Raw genomic sequence first — 19,602 nt, 5'->3', positions numbered from 1 at the left:
ATTCCCATAACTTTTGAACTACTGGTGGTATTTGGATAATTCAAATGGTTTTAAGCATCTTTTACATAGCTCTTTTCATGCAAGTTGATAAAATAACAATTATCCAAAAAGAAAAAAAAATATTAACTTGTGATGCTAAGACAATAGTGTTGACAGAATTCATCCATCGTTCCATCATTGCTGATTCCTTAGAACGAATAAAAAAGAAAAAAGATCCAAGCTTGCATTATCCTCTTACCTGATCGTCTAATTCGGCCTTTTTCTTCTGATTCTCTTCTTCCAATAAAATATCTTGGTAGACTTGCTGAGCCATTTTCTCATCTTCTTGCGATCTGAAAAAAAATTTATTTGCAAATAAATAAAAAGTTACAAAATGATTTATCTTATACTAGCGGGGGTGCGTGTAGGTGGTGTAGAAAGGGGGGGGATAAAAAAAGTGGAGGTAGGGGGAGGGGATCAAAACAACAGTAGGCAGTTTGGGTGAAGAGAGGTGTAAAATAAAATAAAAAAGTTGTAGTAGGCAGGCAGGCTCGAACCCGTAACATGAAGGAGGGAGAAAAAAAAAACCCTAACTTCTCAGCTGATCTCTCCATCACACAACCGGAAGTCAAGAGCATTGAAATTTAGTGTAGTGAATCCAACAGAGACGATGACTTGCAAAAATGCCAACACAAAAACCGACCCCTCCTTGTAAAAAACTGCCTAGTTGAGAGTGAAGAAATGAATGTTTTTGGCCAATTTTTCTGATATTTGTCGTCTAAAGGATTGAGTTTCAAAACGATACATAAGGATCCGTTGCCTGTGTCGAAAGTTCTTGGCAGACATACAAATACACACATTTTGCCCTTTTTATATATAGAGGATTTGTTAGACAATCTTTTATTTTAATTAATAATCTGTTAACAGTGTCAGTGTGGTATATTCTTGTTTAAAATATTTTTATTGCTAAACTCTCAAACTGAATGAGCTCTGAATACAACCATCAACTGTTGTTATTCTAATCATGGTGATGATGATATGTCAACCATCATTTTATACAGAAATCGTACACATTCTTGAATATGATTGATTTGAAGATTAATTTGAAGAGACTTTTGTTACATACAGCATCAGTCTTCCCAAATGGTCACCCATCTAGAACTGGCCAGGTTCAACATGAGTTTGTGGAGCCACCTCTTAGTTGCTATTACTCTCAGGTCCACTCTGCAGTAGGACCTTTTAGGGACCATCTATGAATTGAATAGAATCTGCTTATTTCCAAAATAAAATTTACCAACCATATACAAAGCAAACGATGTTAATCGCCATAAAATAAAAGAACAGATATCCATTCTTATTTTTATTATTTGTGTGGTAAAAGCGAGTCATAGCAATAAGCAACCACGGTTGGCATGTGACCACTGTAAAGAAGTATTGGCAGGCGAACTTGGATCCCTTCCGATACAACAGCAATACAATCATGCAAATTTAGGCGATGTTAGGAATTTGAGGTGGCAACATAAAAAGGCATTTTTTCACTCTTGGACATTTGCCTTGTTCACCTTCGTTTTTATATAGTCAGATTCAGACAAAGTATGTCATTATATGGCCAATAACATTGTACAACAATAAACATTGAGAATTAGCTCGTCAGAAACTGTTTTATTTGTCGGTTTAGTGGCTATTTGGATTTAACTTTGGATATCTGATAAGATATTTTCAATCGGTTATTTATTAAAATAAAAATTGGCATGCAAACCTAGAACCCTTTCGATACAACAATAATGCAAGTATGCAAATTTAGCCGATGTTGGGAGCATAAAAAGACAGATTTTTGTTTTTGTTCACTAGGATTCTTTCATTTTTAGACATTGCTTCGTTTGTTTGTGATTTTATTGTCTAGGCTCTATCCATTGTCTTTCAAAACCGAACAGAGGCATCGAACATTGTTTTTAATGACAGTAAAAAACTGCTGTCAATACAATTTATTGTTAATATTTTTCAAATATCAGTTCAAACATGAATTTTGAATAAATGAATAAACTTTATTTTTCTAAATGTCAACTGGGCTTCATTTTCCATTTGTAGAACAAATTCAAATACAAATGTAAAATCAATATAAAATGTGCTTTCATCAAATAATGACATAGGGATCAGAAGTGTGTTTTTTTTATGGGGGGGGGGACAGATCATCATAACCATAAACTAAAAGACTCAGAAATTTATATATCTATAAAAGTGAACTGTACATTTCCTACCAAACTGTCAATTTTCAGTCTACAGACTCAAGATTTGACATAAGGGGTACTGAGATTTGGGAAAATCTTTAATCAGTTTTCGGCCAAAAATTTAGCTATCAAGGGGTTAAAGTTCAACGATTTGACCTTTGAAAACTTTACCAAACTCCTCTGCCAATTTTGGGTTTAAACATTTGAAATTTTAAATGTAGGTTACTTGGACATGGGTCAAACTTTTTAATTTGATTTGAAATCAAAACAATGAATGTTAAGGGGTCAAAAATTTAAAAAATGACCTCTGCGGACTCTACCAAATTACTCAGACAATTTCTGGTCTAAACATTTGAAATTTTACATAAAGGGTATTTAGAGATAGGGCAAGCTTTTTAATCGGTTTGGGTAAAAAAATTTGAGCTGTCAAGGGGTTAAAGTTCAAAAGATTTGATCTTTGTGGTCTCTAGCAAACTACTCAGCCAATTTTTGGTCTAAACATTTGAAATTTTACATAAAGGGTATTCAGACATGTGGCAAGCATTTTAATCACTTCTGAGGCGAAAATTTTGCTGCCAAAAGGTCAAAGTTGAGAGAGTTGACTTTTGCAGATTCTACCAAACTTCTCCACCAATTTTGGGTCTAAACACTTGAAATTTTAGATATAAGTAAGTTGGACATGAGTAAAACGTTTTATTTTGATTTGAGACCAAAACAATAAATGTTAAGGACTCAAAATTGGGGTTAAAGTTAAAAAAAAAAATATTATTTCTTCGGTCTCTACCAAATTACTCAGACAATTCCTAGTCTAAACATTTGAAATGTTACATAAAGTGTATTCACATGTAGGGCAAGTTATGAACAGTACATAGGGTCCGAGCAAATCTGGGCTGAACTGCTAGTGCCTCATAATATCAGGTATTACTTGTATGCTACATAAATTTATGTAAGAGAGAACAGGTAACCATTTTTTTTTTTACTGAACACATTCTTTATTGTCAGTATGTGTAATATTATTATTATTTACATACATTTATTCCCAACTGACAAACTATTTCAACTTACAGGAAAGTACAAAAAATCGGTTAGTCATGATCAAGTGTTGATGTATCAAATGGATTGCAATTTTTTTTTTTTTTTTTTTTTAAATATTTACTCTTACTTCAATTGTCACTTGAATGCAAGAAGCCACTATTTGGCACTATGTCTATAGGGACACTACATATATAGGTAAGCATCAACATGTCTGATTGCATTGCATTTAAATTTCTGCATCTTGGAACAATCAGGGAAAAAAGAAACAGGGAAGAACTTCCAAAGTCTAGCAGTTTGAGGAAAGTAACTTTAAAAGTAGAACGCTTTCCGGCATCCAAGGATACCTACAGTGATGGGGTGGGATCTTGCTGCTTATTGGGTTAGGGTTATTTATGTTGAGGAGGCACAAGTGCTAAGAGTTCATCAGAGCACATTTCATTAAAATACTTGTAAAACAGACACAGAGATGTAACATTGCGGCGATGAGGCAGGGGTTAGAGCCTAGTTGATAGTGTGGGACCTATTAGGTTTAAGATTCTTTTTTGGACCGTGCATAAGAATAAGAGACTTGCGCTAGATGGATTGTTATTTGGATCCGACTTTGAAAACCCGCACAATGACTATTTGTTTTATTTGGATTCTTCGAACTCCTGTTTTCATCATGAGTGTTATTTTCACATTTCACGGTCGATATAACCTCTGACCTTCTTCAGGCATTTCTTATTAAGAACTGGAATCTTTCTGTTGAACTCGAGAAGCCGCACAAAATTTCGAATGAAACTCTTTATTTCATTTACAGGTGTAGCAAACTCTAGTACCATAAACCTTGACTGGGTAAAAATAATAAGTGATTCGTAATTGTATTTCGGGTGTTGCCCGCACTGAAAATTGAACTTTCAACCACCAGAAAGGTCTGATTTTTACAACTGAATTTTACCAAGTAATCTACCCACTATGCCACAGGTCCTTGCGGATATCAAGATGAGAACAGTAGTCTGAAGAACCCAAATAATATAAATAAACAGTCCTCATCTAAAATATCCAGCACAATAACTTAATATGGGTAATGTCGCTAGGATTTGTGAGCGATATGAGAAAATAAATCTGTGTAGATATTAAAAATATTTTTCATCTTAAACATTATTACATAAAGAGTCATTTCGAGTAAAATGTTAATTTATTTTAACCATTTAAACTCGAGAAATGCACATTTAAAATGTTAATTTATTTTAACCATTTAAACTCGAGAAATGCACATTTAAAATGTTAATTTATTTTAACCATTTAAACTCGAGAAATGCACATTTAAAATGTTAATTTATTTTAACCATTTAAACTCGAGAAATGCACATTTAAAATGTTAATTTATTTTAACCATTTAAACTCGAGAAATGCACATTTAAAATGTTAATTTATTTTAACCATTTAAACTCGAGAAATGCACATTTAAAATGTTAATTTATTTTAACCATTTAAACTCGAGAAATGCACATTTAAAATGTTAATTTATTTTAACCATTTAAACTCGAGAAATGCACATTTAAAATGTTAATTTATTTTAACCATTTAAACTCGAGAAATGCACATTTAAAATGTTAATTTATTTTAACCATTTAAACTCGAGAAATGCACATTTAAAATGTTAATTTATTTTAACCATTTAAACTCGAGAAATGCACATTTAAAATGTTAATTTATTTTAACCATTTAAACTCGAGAAATGCACATTTAAAATGTTAATTTATTTTAACCATTTAAACTCGAGAAATGCACATTTAAAATGTTAATTTATTTTAACCATTTAAACTCGAGAAATGCACATTTAAAATGTTAATTTATTTTAACCATTTAAACTCGAGAAATGCACATTTAAAATGTTAATTTATTTTAACCATTTAAACTCGAGAAATGCACAATTTAAAATGTTAATTTATTTTAACCATTTAAACTCGAGAAATGCACAATTTAAAATGTTAATTTATTTTAACCATTTAAACTCGAGAAATGCACAATTTAAAATGTTAATTTATTTTAACCATTTAAACTCGAGAAATGCACATTTAAAATGTTAATTTATTTTAACCATTTAAACTCGAGAAATGCACAATTTAAAATGTTAATTTATTTTAACCATTTAAACTCGAGAAATGCACATTTAAAATGTTAATTTATTTTAACCATTTAAACTCGAGAAATGCACAATTTAAAATGTTAATTTATTTTAACCATTTAAACTCGAGAAATGCACAATTTAAAATGTTAATTTATTTTAACCATTTAAACTCGAGAAATGCACAATTTAAAATGTTAATTTATTTTAACCATTTAAACTCGAGAAATGCACAATTTAAAATGTTAATTTATTTTAACCATTTAAACTCGAGAAATGCACATTTAAAATGTGTAAACCTTGAATGAGTAGCAATGAAGATGGCTACTAACTGCAATTTTGTAGAGAGAATAGCAGCCTTGACCTGTAATATGTAAATTTGAATTCTACACCATGCAAAAACAGAAATGACCGTCCATCATCCCCCCCCCCCATTTAGCCCCAAAAGTTTCCAAGGCCGTCACATATTTAAATTTGAGTTCAGCACCATGCAAAACTGCTAAATAAACATACACAGAAAATTTTGGACAAATATGGTAAAGTAGTCCCAAAAATGGAGTTTTTATTAGCCCTAAAAGAGCCCCTGGGGCACATCCAAGAGTTATTGCGAAGTATAAACAAACAAAATTCTATAGAAATCAGTTACAACTTTTCAGAAAGTTTGATAATAATCCAAGGCATCAATTTTTTTTTTAATAAGCACAAAAGTGTCAATTTTAGCCATATTTACCCGAAAGGCACCTCTAAGGGGGCAACCGGATTTTTCCTGGAAAATCTGTTCTGTTACTTTTTAACTCATATCATGTTTAATGTTTGTACAAAAGTTAAAAAAAAATTCCAAGGTAGTTATTGAAAAAAGTGCGGACAGATGAATGGACAAACAGACGAATGGACAAACGTGAATTTACCAAAAAATAAAAGCTGTTTAAATTATTTTCCTTTTAATTTCTTTTTACTTATAGAAATATTAATAACAATTGTTTCGTTGTCATTTTCTGACTTGTCAGTTTTGCCTTGCTTTGTTCCGTTTCATTCGATCTTGGTTTTTGATCGCAAGGTCCAGGCTGCCACTTGCTCTACGAAATTGCGGGTGGCAGCCATCTTAAATATTTTACATGTAATGTTTACACATTTTAATTTTGCGCATTTCTTGGGTTTAGATGGGTAAAATAAATTAACTTTTTACTCATAATGACCCCTTATGTAATAATGTTTGAGATGAGAAACATTTTTAATGCCTAAACAGACTTACTTTCACATATCAGTCACAAACCCTATTTAGTGAGATTACCTTCCATATGTTAAGATTTCTCTTTTTACTATCCAGTATGGCCTCATGTTTTACATAAGCAGACAAGCGAGAAAACAAAAAAGAAAAAAAAAAGTGTTTCCTAAGAAATAGATATCACAGCTGGATTCCAGAATAATGATTTATCTCAATAGAAAATAGGTCAATGTTAAGCAAGTATAAAAAGGCCAGAAACTTGTTTACAAGGTGTCAACGAAGTACTTAGTAGCAACATAAATAATAGCACACAAAAAATTAATTTCCTCATCTTTAACATTTTGTATTGAAAGTAATATCATTAATTCTATTCAGATTGGATGGGCAGAAAATAAGGGTTCAGTGTTTGCATTTCAGACTGTTTTCAATTATTTGCTTCAGAATTGAATGGATAGATTGAAAAAGCATTTTCTTATTTTGCAAGTCATTTGACATGTTATGTTAGTTTAATAAAAATCAACTCAACAGGAAATTGCTACATTATTCTCATGTCATGTCTTATAATTACCTTTTTTTTTTTTTTTTTTGTTATATTTCTTTCTGGAATTGAAAACAATTTTTTTTTTTTTGTTATATTTCTTTCTGGAATTGAAAACAATTTTTTTTTTTTTGTTATATTTCTTTCTGGAATTGAAAACAAAGTCAGGACTCCTATTTTTTAACTAAAAATTAGTGATGGAATGATTCCAATATTTTTACCAATTCCGATACAATTTCTGATTCCGATTCCTTATAAATTTCTAAATATTTAACTGTAGGGTTGTTATTTTTCCCCTCCCCCTGATTACTGTAAAAACACATGTTAAATGTGCATATATTTTCTCAAACGTAAGAATACCTTTGTGGTGGGATGGTTTATAGATTTTAGTTTTATTGGTAGTTTAAAATTAATAAATATTTATTATTTTAACATTACTGCCAACAGTGGAAGATTTTGTTGAAAACAAAATCAAATAAAAAAAAAAGATAATTAAAAGAATCGTTTTTGGCATTGGAAAATAGATACACTTTTTTGGATTCTGGTATCAATTCAGATAACCCAAAAAGTTACAAGCTTTCTGAATTCTGTTCATCGTCCCAACACTACTAAAAAACTAAAATGTTGAAGAGTAATGAAGACAAGAGTGGTGCCATTAAAATGAGTGACCTTTTAAATTCCGGAATTTATTTTTCTACATAGTTACCTCAAAAACATGACTAAGTTTTTTATGATATCATGTACTTAAGTGATTTTCAGATGATCTCATGTGGTTTCAATTCGCAAGCAGGTTAGTCTTCTCAGTTGCCGTGCAAACAACTTCAAGATTGTTGGATAGTGGGGGAATTATTGATTGCTCATTATTTACTACACTGTTACAGATTTTCCAGAAATCATGAGTTCCTAATTTCTGTGATTCAATGTGTTTTCTGGTGGTATCTCCCATCCCCCCAAAGTCAAATCATATATTTGATTACTAATTTTCTTAAAAATAATTTATGCAAAAAAAATCAAACTCACCTATTTGAATATTTATTTTTGTAAAAGAAATTATTTAAAATAAAAATTACAACAATTTTTGTTTTAACACTTATCTGATTGCTTATTTTTTTTTTTTTGAGGGACACATCAGGTGACAGTGAGAATCATCCTTCCCTATGGCTGTGAGACATGGCCTACAAGAATGATAGATTTTCATAAACTAAAAGTCTTCGACAACAACTGTTTTCATAGCATTCTTCATTGCCACCATGGAGATCATGTTCAGGCTTCCACTACCCACCGAAAACTAAACCTACGCTCTTTTCCATCTGACCTTCTTCAACGATGTCTCCAGTAGTTTAGACATGCAGCTCATCGACCAGAAGGAGAGCAAGTTCATCTCTCCCCACCTTTCTGCCTGGCTGGCACAAACATATTGGTAGGCAGCTAAAGGCCTGGGTGATAACAATTAAGGTTGACATGGCGGTATTATAAGGCCCACAAGTAGTTGATCTCCAGCACTGAAATCAAGAGTGGTTAGTCATTTCCTGCGATCTGGCCCAGGATCATCCAAACTGGATTGCGATGGTTCAAGACTCAGTTCATGCTCAGGAGGAAGCTGACTTAATCCAACCAGGATGATAGATGCTACAAAGTACAAGCAAGTAATTTTGAGGAAACTTACCTTTGGTGTAAAAGGCTCAGCTGCCGCATCCGCTCCTCCTGGTGGCGCTTCTCTTCCTCATCTTGAATCTCTTTGGCCACTGGGAGGTCGTCACGGGCAGTACGACGATTATATCGATTCAAACCATAATGGAAGTCAACTAGAAAGAATAACAAGGAAAAAAAAATGTTAGCAAGAAAAATCAGAAGAAAGGACATAGATGCAGATATAATGCGGACTGTTAGAAAGAAACGCCACAAATTATTCATAAGTGGGTGAGTGGAGACAAATAAAAATTAAATGCAAAAGGAGTTATCTGCTCTGCCTATGTTTAGTCCTTAGCATTTTGAAGCTAAATGCTTCACATCAGAAGAGGAGAGAAATCGGAATTATAACACTGTAAGAGTACACAAGAAATAAAATCGGCTTGAGAACAAATGAAAAGTAAAAAAAAAAAAAAAAAATGGGGTGCATTAAAAGGGACTATTCAAGGCGATAGGATGAGAAACAAGGAGTTTTGGTAAGAGAGAAGGTAGAACAGGGTAACAAAGAAAAGATGAAGTAAAAAAAACATGAAAAAGAAAAATTAAAAACAAGAAAAGTTTATATAGAAAAAGGATTATATATAATTGTATATTATATATATATATATATATATAGACAAAAAAACTTTATTAAATTCTTTTTAGCAGGAAAAGAAGAATTTTGAAGCAAATCGTATCGATAAACTAAAAAACGATTATGAAGCAAGATATATGCCACATAAACACCAACCATCTATGACAGTCATACCTCAGTCATTCGCGATTTCATACAAGTCACTTCCTCAGTTGACCAAATTTTTTTGCAGCATCCTTCTAGTGGTGTTGGTGCTATTGCCTTGTGAATCACATCAGTTAGCGGACGATGAAGGATGTGCCTAAACCATCGCAGCCTTCTGGATAGATACAATTGACAAGGTTTGACCCCATAGGCGAGGGTGAATATACATTTGCTGAGATTTCTCCCATACACTGGCTGACTGGTTAGCTCTGATTGCAGCCGTTTGAAATCAGCAATCCATAATTTTGCAGCAATCTGTCGTTAGAGTGAGTGTGTTGCATATTGTTGTTTGAATTATAAAAAAAAGGGGCAATGAACATTTGTAAACATATATAGGTATAATTGTATATCTTTATTGTTATGATTGTGGAAAAAGTGGTAGACTGAGGAAGAGTCTAAGATATTTGAATCATATACACAGCAAAGGACTAACTGCTTGAATCTTTAGTGTGACAGGATTCTCCATGTTTACTTACAAAGAACCACTTCAAAGACTAATTTGTCCTAACAATAAATGATGTGAGGAGACCTGATTCTTGAATACAGCATCATCAACAGGAATTTAAATCTACCCTTAGGTGTTTTTCACCCCAACACCTAATCATAGTAGTCACAGCACCCACTGAAAACGTACAATTGTCACTTTTGTCTAAATCTGGCAGAGGAGATTCTAAAGATGCCTACGATATTCACATTTAAAGTCACCTTGGACACAATGGTATATTGATGCAATATCTCCTGTTGAAAATTCTAAAGTCAACATCACGATCTACCATCTCCTGATCATCTCTGCCAGCAAGGAAGTGTTAGGCTTGAAACCGCAAGTCTCTTGATCAAGGATAACCATGTTGCTACTGCACATATGCAATTTGACTGTGATAATACATTTATAACTAACTATTAGAACCCATGGAAATTCCACGGTAGCTGAAAACATCATATAAGCAAACAATAGAATGTTTTTCAATAGAATGATCAGTGTAATTTTAGTTCCAATCAGATCATGAATTAAAAAATAAATATTTTTCTAGCCAAATATGGAGAACTGCTTGAGATATATTATTAGAAGAAATAGAACTACAGTAAGGCATCACTTTTTTATAGAGATTTTAATTTAATCAAAATGACTTGTAAATCAGTAAAAACTATGTCACAATCTTTTCTTGATAATCTGATAATTTGGCAAGTAATAAGATTTGATAGAACCTTGTGACATGTCAACTTTTGCAATTTTTTCATAGTGGTAAGAAAATGGAATGAATCAGTAAGGAGTGCGATTGGTTGGATTTGGTTAAAGAAAAAAATAATGATATGGAAATACTTGCAAATATATATATATATATATATATATATATATATATATATATATATATATATATATATTCTTACTTCGTTATGAAATTAAATGTCTGAATTTGTTAGATGAAATAAAGTAATTTTTAGATCGTAAATTACTTCAGCCATTTCGGGGACCGACTCCTCCTTTCTTAAAAATATATATAAAATAAAGTAATATTTAGATTGTAAACTGCTCCAGCCATCTCTGTGACTGACTCCATATACCCCTTCCATTCCCTCAACCCGCTTCCATAATAATAGGAGAAATAAGGTACTTTTACAGTATTCAACCCAAGAAATAAGGTACTTGTGCAGTATTCTACCTATATGAGAAAACAATGAAAAGTCATATTACTTGATGATTTGACGTGATTTTCGGTTTGAAAACCTTTTATGGGCGTCACAGGTAAGATTTTCTGTTTTTTTCATTTGGGTACTGTACTGAATCAATACTATTTCTTGGGTCGATTACTGTACAAGTACCTTATTTCTTATTTAAAAACAAAACTACTTGATTATTTTACATAATTTTCGGTTGTGATAACTTTTTCGTACGTCACGGCTAAGAGTTTGTTTTTTCATATAAGTACTATACTGTAGAAACACTTTTTTAATCATTTAAAAGTCATACTACTAGATGATTTTATGCAATAGCGGTAGTGGCAGTGGTTGTGATGACGGTGGTAGCGGTGGCGTCTTTGGATAGTGGAGGTGGTGTTCATGATTGTTGCGGAAGTGGTGGTGTTGATGGTCGTGGTTGTTGTGGCGACAGGGGTGGCAGTTAGTGCTGGTGGTGATTTGCACCAACCACAGACAGGCTGGTTTTCTTCTTACAATCAAAATCTGGCTAGAGCCTTACCAGCGAAAGCAATTTTTTTGGTTTTATTAGCCATTTAGAATATTCCACTTTCCTTTTAAGGGATGTCAGATTGATAACGTTCGAAGCGAATACAGGTATTCATATAAAGATAATAATAATAAATACCACAGATTGTTCTCAAAGAGAAATCTTTGATAGCATTTTGATAGCCTCTATGAAAACTCCTAGTGAGTAGAAATCATAATTTGATTATTATGTGAAGGGGAGGATGAAATGGAGTTATTCTTAAAATATTGCAAAAACTATTAGAACTATTAATCATTTTTAACTTTGCTCTTGTGAAGATGTCAATAGGAAGTATTCTAAAAAAAAAAAAAACAAGGAGGCCCAAAAATAAAATATTTTTTGTTAAATTTATATACTACACTGATCCTCTACTTTAAATTCTAAATTCTCCACTTTGATCAAATTTCACATCGCAACATTTCTTCCTGAATGTATGTTTATAAACGCAATTTAACTATGTCTTTTATGGCAGGTTTCCTATGCAACTTCATGCGGCCGCACCTCCTACCGTCACATGAAATCATTTTTACTTTTAGAAGTATTTCCTGTACACGTTATTCCCAGTTCGATTTGGTAAAGTCTTCTCACTCAATACCAAATAAGATTTGCCAATTTTTTCATGAATCGAAAGTTTTATTTAAAAACTTTACTATAAAACCAAATTTTTAGCCGTTATGTCAGTGTTTGTCTAGAATTCAACTTAATTAAAAAACAGAAAAATATTTATGATGTATGTACCAGTCATAGAAGAAAATGCCATATTCCAAAAGTCACGTAAATTGATCAAGCTGTTTTTTAACTAAAAAAATCAAATTTTATGAGGAAACGAGAACGGCATGTCTGCCCTCCATCTTCAAAATTCTTTACTGGTTACTTTCCCCTGAACAACCTCTCCAGAAATAAAGATCAAAATCAGCCTTTTAATGGCTACAATTAATAGTAAATCGTTAAAAAAAATAAAAAAGTAATAAAAACAAATTATTTTATATATATATATATATATATATATATATATATATATTTAATCAATTTATATGATTTTTGAAATATCACATTTTCGTTCTGTGACAGGTACATACATCAAAGATTTTTCTGTAATTTTTTTTTTTTTTTTTTAAATGGAGGTTGAATTCTGGATAAGCCCCAACGAGTCAATTATGGATTACAATTCTTGCAATATTGAACCAGTCAGTAATATTTGCAAGAGTCACAGTAGGATATTTTCTTTTAACTACTTTTGCACTTGTGTGCGTTGAGAAATTGTTTAAGGTTCTTCATAAAATCGAGGAAAATTATCTTTTTCTCAAAACAAAGAAATAATGGGATAATTTTGTGTAGTCAAGCATAAAAGAATACACAAATATTCAACTCATTAGTCTGGTTCACGTTTTGCTTCACCGAATGACCTGATGGCTTATTAAGGATAACAAAAACAGATATAGACTTACATATATATGCTTATATAAACACGAACAAATACATTATTTGGTTTATTCAAACTACTATTTTCATCTTGAATGTTATTCTCAAAACGTTTCAGATGATCTAAACTCTAACAGTCATGTTGCATCTTTTTGCTGAACTCCGGAACCTTTTTTGCTGAATTTGAAAAGCTTTTTGCTCAACTCGGGAACCCTTTTTGCTCAACTCGGGAACCCTTTTTTGCTCAACTCGGGAACCCTTTTTGCTCAACTCGGGAACCCTTTTTGCTCAACTCGGGAACCCTTTTTTGCTCAACTCGGGAACCCTTTTTTGCTCAACTCGGGAACCCTTTTTTGCTCAACTCGGGAACCCTTTTTGCTCAACTCGGGAACCCTTTTTGCTCAACTTGGGAACCCTTTTTGCTCAACTCGGGAACCCTTTTTTGCTCAACTCGGGAACCCTTTTTGCTCAACTCGGGAACCCTTTTTGCTCAACTCGGAAATCTGTACAGAATTTTGAATAGAATGTTTTATTTTATCCACCAGAGAAAGTTTGCTCTCATTCTGTTATCCATGTGGACATTTAGCAAAATTAATAAAATGTTAAATAATAATCAGTTCTAAGTGACAGTTTTTTGGAGGTTGAAGGTTCAATCCTCAGTTGTAATAATACTAAGAATATAATTACAAACTATTTGAAACTTCTACCTGGTCATGACTGACAGAAAGAAAACAAGCAATACGGTCAATTAAATAAAGGTTTCCATTCAAAATTATGTGCAGATTCCCAAGTTAAATAAGATACAAGAAAATTGGAGGTTACATCGACTGAAACGTTTTGCCAATAATATTCAAGAGGAAAACAATATTCGAAATAATAGAAATTATATTAGTTATATCCTTCAAACTACTCTTCTCGTTTTGGATGTTATTTTCACAATATTTCGGTTGATGAAACAGCTGATCTTCTTCAAGAATATCTTGTCCGACTCTGGAATTTTTCTGTCCAATTTGGAAATCTTTGTGTTGAACGCAGGAATCTGCACAGAATTTCGAACAAAACCCTTTATTTAATCCACAGGAGTAGCATACTCTTGTCCTGTCAGCCATGACTAAGTAGGAGTCCATAACTGCTAATTTCTTAGGACTTCTACTCAGTTATGGCTGACGGAATGAGAGCATTGAATGAAATAAAGGGTTCTGCTTGAAATTCCATGTAGATTCCTGAGTTTGACAAGATATAACTGAAGGTCGGATGTTACATCACTCAAAACGTGAAGAATAACATTCAAGTTGAGAAGAGTAGCCTGAAGAATCCAAATAATACAAATAATTACTCCTCATCCCAAAAATGTCAAAATATTAACAAGAACAGAAACAACGAATCTGTTTCATGATGAAACAATTTCAAACTAATGTGCGACATCAAAAATATTCCAACCAATAACAAATCTACAGCAAGAATTTTTCTAGCTACAACCGCTATAAAGAAATTCCGTTTCTTTTGCCATGTACCTGGAGCTCAATGATATTTCCATGAGCAGAGTTTCTTTCCGAGAACTATTCGTCTGTGGAATACAGTATTACAGAGCTGTTTCCCAGCTAACTACAATATGATTGTTAGTAAATTCTTACAGAGTCGTCTTCTCAAATAATTAAATTCTTCCCAATTTCAACCATACTTAAGACATTGCTCTAATCATCCACCTGACAAACTTGTTAGCCCTTATCCTTGGGTAGACTTCAGGCCTTGATAAGCGGTGATTAAAAAAAAAAAAAAATCTGTCTGAAAAATATAAATTCTGTCAAAATGATATCACATTTGAAAACGTATTCCTTATCTAATAGTTTTCTTCCTACAAAATCAATATTCGATTCTTGCACATCAGTTTTTATTCTGGATAATTACAGTTAAGAATAAAATTTAATCTAATTCTTTTCAGAAAATACTTTGTTCAGATCAGAAAAGGAGAGTAAAAAAAGTGAATCTTGAGGTTACTTTCAGCAGCCTTGTAACTCTCGCTTCACATTATTTTAACCTTCAGTCCTCATATTCCATGAGTGCCATTTCTGACAAAGGGGAAGAATTTCTATTTTCTAGAATCTGACACTTATCATTAACTAGTTTTTGACCTTGAAATATTTTTTCTCTCTTCTTTTTAGCTCCATACATCAAGTAGCTTCATGCCTTATCTGGAGCAATTTCTATGTAAAAAAATTATTTTCCGATACACATCAACTTAAAAAAGGAACATAACTGTATACAGGGTTATCTTTTTATATTGGAACAAAAGAAAAAATAGTTCCCTTTGTCAAATTTTTTTTCACACATACAAAACCACTGTGAAAAAAAAAAAAAAAAAAAAAACTCCAAGTATACAAAACCATGTAGAGAGTAACTGCTCTTTCTTTTCCAAGATGGCTACTAACATGCCTGACGAAAGTCGAAGGCTGCATCAACCAAACGTTGCACAAATAAAACTCATGAGAAAAATAGTCCAATCAAAACAAATAATACAAACAATTAGACCTCATCTCAAAAATTCAGAATTGTAGAAGATTATTTTGTAAAAAAGATGATATACTTTCAAAAAAGAAAAACAATATAAAACATCTTGTAAGTGCAGCATGTAAAATAAAAAAATAAAAAAAATTATAAAAATTGGATAATTCTGATGTTTTATATTTAAAAAAATATTACATATTGAATTGTTTACAAAGCGCAATCTGGGAATGATCAGGGAATGGGGCCCTACAACACAGATCGGGATAGGCCTATGATTCTTAACATCAACACTGGAGCATACCCATGAATATTGTTTGAGGATTCTACTCACAAACAGTGACATTTAATTGGTCATGGCAAACACACGTATTTGGCAATTATGATAGAGTCACCTTTTGTGTTCGTCCCCGAGATTTGTTGACGAACATGACAAACTATATTCTGACCAGGAATTGCAACCTTTGGAAATTGAATTAAATGTCACAGAGAATAACCAACAAATTCTTGACATAAATACATCTTTTCCCAGCAGAGGCACTTTAATCAGATCGAGAATTCCGACAAATAGTCATGCGACACTGCAGAAATGCAGTGCCGCCCAAATTCCAAGAGAAACATGAAGATAAATGTTACAGTTGCTTTGATGTGGCAGTGGTGCATATCGTTATCATTATGTCGGATTCAAGTTCTGTTATTGAATCACTTTCACTTTCAAAACCTTCACATCGTCCATCTTAGGAGTAATCCGTTTAACAATTAAAAAATAATTTGTTGATCTACATATATATATATATATATATATATATATATATATATATATATATATGTATGTGTGTGTGTGCATGTATGCACATCCATATCTATGTTTGTTTGTATGTGTGTGCATATATATATATGTGTGCGTGTGTGCATGTATATTAGTGTTGGGACAATTAACCAGAATCAGGAATCGGAAAAATTAGAACTAATTGGGCTATCGGAATCGGTATAAGAAAAATTTGTATTTATTTTCCGGTGCCAAGACAATTCTTTTAATTATCTCTTTTTTTTATTTGATTTTGTTTAAAACAAAATCAAATAAAAAAAAAAAAAATCTTCTGCTGCTGATAGTAATTAAAAAATAATAAATATTTATTAATTTTAAGCTACCAGTCAAACTAAAATCTACAGATCACCCTCACACGTATATTTTAATGTTTGAGCAAAATATCTGCACACCGAACATGTGTTTTTATGGTAATCGGATAAAAATAACTTTATTGTAAATATTTAGAGATTTATAAAGAATCGGAATCGGTAATTGTATTGGAATCGGGAATTCAGTAAGGAATTGATAATTGTATCAGGAAAAATTTGGAATCGTCTCATCACTAATATATATATCTTTTTTTTTTTTTTAATTTTCTTATCAGTTTATTCATCCTACCGAATGTCAAACATTCACCTACTAACTTACATATTCCATCAGAGAGTTCTTTTTAAGATTCTAACCGTTCCTTTAAGCACAATTGATTGAATCTCTCTTTCACTTGGTTCACCGGGTATATTTGCCAGGTAGTTTTTAAAATTCTTTATCAGGAGTCCAGTTGCTCCTATAATTATATATAGTGTGTGGGTGGGTTTGTATGTGTGTGGGTGGGTTTGTATGTGTGGGTGGGTGGGTGTGTATGTGTGTGCATTTGCGGGGGGGGGCGTGTATGTTATATATGTAAATATGAGTGTTTATTGCTAAGCGGATGGCAGGAGAAGGGGAAGGGTTGTGCTCACAAGTAGAACATTGTTGTTTGAAAAATAAATAGCAGGAAGTGGGGCAGGGTTGGAAGTTCCATTGACAGGATTAAAGGGCACTGCTGAAGCAAATTCTTGACCAAGCACAAGGATAGGAATCACGGTATTAAAAGAGAAAAGAAACACGCTATTTAGTACAAACAAAACAGGGACCTCTTAGATTTCAAGTACTCAATCAGTATGCCCCCTCAACCTCCCCCCATTTTCTTTATACTGCTTTTTCATACTTTCTTTTTTTTTCTCTCTCTCTCTTTCTTCATCATGATTTGTTAAAAGAAAAAAAAACATTGTATAAAAAAAAGAACTGATTTAAATTTAGTTTTAATAGACGATTAGGCATGAAGACGATGCTTTTTTTGAAAGAGTTGCAGCAGAAACATGCATGCATATGTGTAGCCAATAATGTTTGTATAAATAAATATACTCTTTCTATCTCTGTGTGTGTGTATATCTCTGTGTGAGAGAGAAATAAATACGGAGGAGTATAAGAAGGCCATTTTTATCCTTCGATCCAGTTAAGCTAACCTTGTATCACATCCAGACGTAGTGGAGAGTCTGGTGAATACCCTTCACTGCCCTCATGGTTTTTTGTACTGGACTAAAGATGATTGTCTTTTTTTAAGTATACATGGTTTTAAAATTATTAAAATGCCCAATTCTCTTTTATATACTATAGAGTCACCACTTACCGAATCCTGGAGGCCACTCAAGGATAATGGTTAATAGGCATCAGGTGAAACAACACCATTATGGTAAAAATTGGATAATTTAGTTTAGAGGATGGTTTATCAAAAGCTTGTTTACATTGAACTTAAAACTGACCATGTTATAGTCAGCTGGGAAGCAGCTCTGCAATATTGTGTTCCATGGATGAGCAATTCTGCAGAAAAAGCTCTGCTCATGGAAATTTTGTTTACTTTGAGGAACAGATAGAGAGTAAGGGAAATTGTTAATAGTGGTTGTAGCTAGTCGGTGTTTGTCATGAATTCAGTAACTTTAAGCAAGACTTGTGTTAACTAGGAATTTGTGTTCATATTGGAAGTTATTCAACGAGATTGCTGATTTTCCTTGAATGGAACTTTTCCGTTTCAGATTATCTTGTTGTATTTCTTTGAAAAGTTGTTTGATAAAAATAGCAATTCCTGTGTCAGGGGCTAAAATGATCTCCTGTGGCATATTATGAACACAGTTATTTCCCTTTATATCATGTGAGATTTGTTTATATATTGGCCATATTGAAATTCTAACAAAACGAGATGATTTTTCTATGTACGATTAAACTTACCATAACTTAATGTTAAAAAATATTATGCAAGATAAATTAGTAAATAAATTAGTAGGTAAAATGTGAGTATAAATGAATTGGTTGGCTGATATTGCTGACTGTGAGAAAGGAAGCAAATTTAAGAGAAGTAACGTAATAAGAGAAAAATGTAAATGAATTAATAAAATTATAACTTGAACACTTTCTCTCATTTTGCCACAATGCAATGAAACACTTAATAAACCATTGTTCATTCGAGACGATTCTTATCAGAATTTTTTTTGTCTCCCATAAAAAAAGAATACTTGGTGAATCAGAAGAAATGACAACTCAAAATCCGTAGCAGACAGTGTCTGATAAAAAATTTGCATGAAAAATTAAATGTTATTCTTTCCTTGTTTTGAATCTGTTTTTTGTATTATAAAAAATATATTACTTTATGAGATAAATTCGTTTCTTTTATTATATTTAAAAAAAAAAAAAAAAAAAAAAAAAAAAAATTTTTTATCAGACACTGTTTGCTGCGAACTTCGAGTCACCTGTTCTTCTGATTCACCAAATATCCATAAGTTTAATATTTTGCTTTACTGGCAAACAATGTAGGTCAACATAGACGAGCCGCAGCATGAACTGGCTGAAAATATGGAGACGAAACAAGCCTGGGACAAAATTTATTGAATAAAATAATAAATCTGGACATTAAAGGAAAAAAGTGATTTTTTTTTTTTTTTTTTTTTTTTTTTTTTTTACAATAATGCGTCTATGTAATACAAGAAAGAAAACTGCCATCGATTGAATCTCTCTTGATCTATTTCTA

At 32.2% G+C, this 19,602-nt stretch overlaps 1 protein-coding gene across 8 annotated transcripts in view; it reads right to left on the bottom strand.

The window, feature by feature from the left end:
* Positions 1–19,602, bottom strand: part of LOC145261241 (uncharacterized) — a 576,350-nt gene that overhangs the window by 220,867 nt on the left and 335,881 nt on the right. For all 8 annotated transcript variants that reach the window (XR_013864431.1, XM_080119616.1, XM_080119619.1 and 5 more), the window contains 2 exons: positions 8,782–8,920; positions 239–332 (listed from right to left, as the gene is read on the bottom strand). Coding sequence is in view for 7 of the 8 variants with exons in the window: in XM_080119616.1 (XP_079975742.1) it covers positions 239–332; positions 8,782–8,920 (233 nt within the window). In the remaining variant the exon portion in view is untranslated. The remainder of the gene's footprint in view (positions 1–238; positions 333–8,781; positions 8,921–19,602) is intronic.

The sequence above is a fragment of the Euprymna scolopes genome, chromosome 37 (assembly GCF_053919585.1).
Source record: "Euprymna scolopes isolate OS-2025 chromosome 37, ASM5391958v1, whole genome shotgun sequence".
NCBI lineage: Eukaryota > Metazoa > Mollusca > Cephalopoda > Sepiida > Sepiolidae > Euprymna > Euprymna scolopes.
Note: the sequence above shows the minus strand (reverse complement) of the source record. Positions and strands in the feature narration are given on the sequence as shown.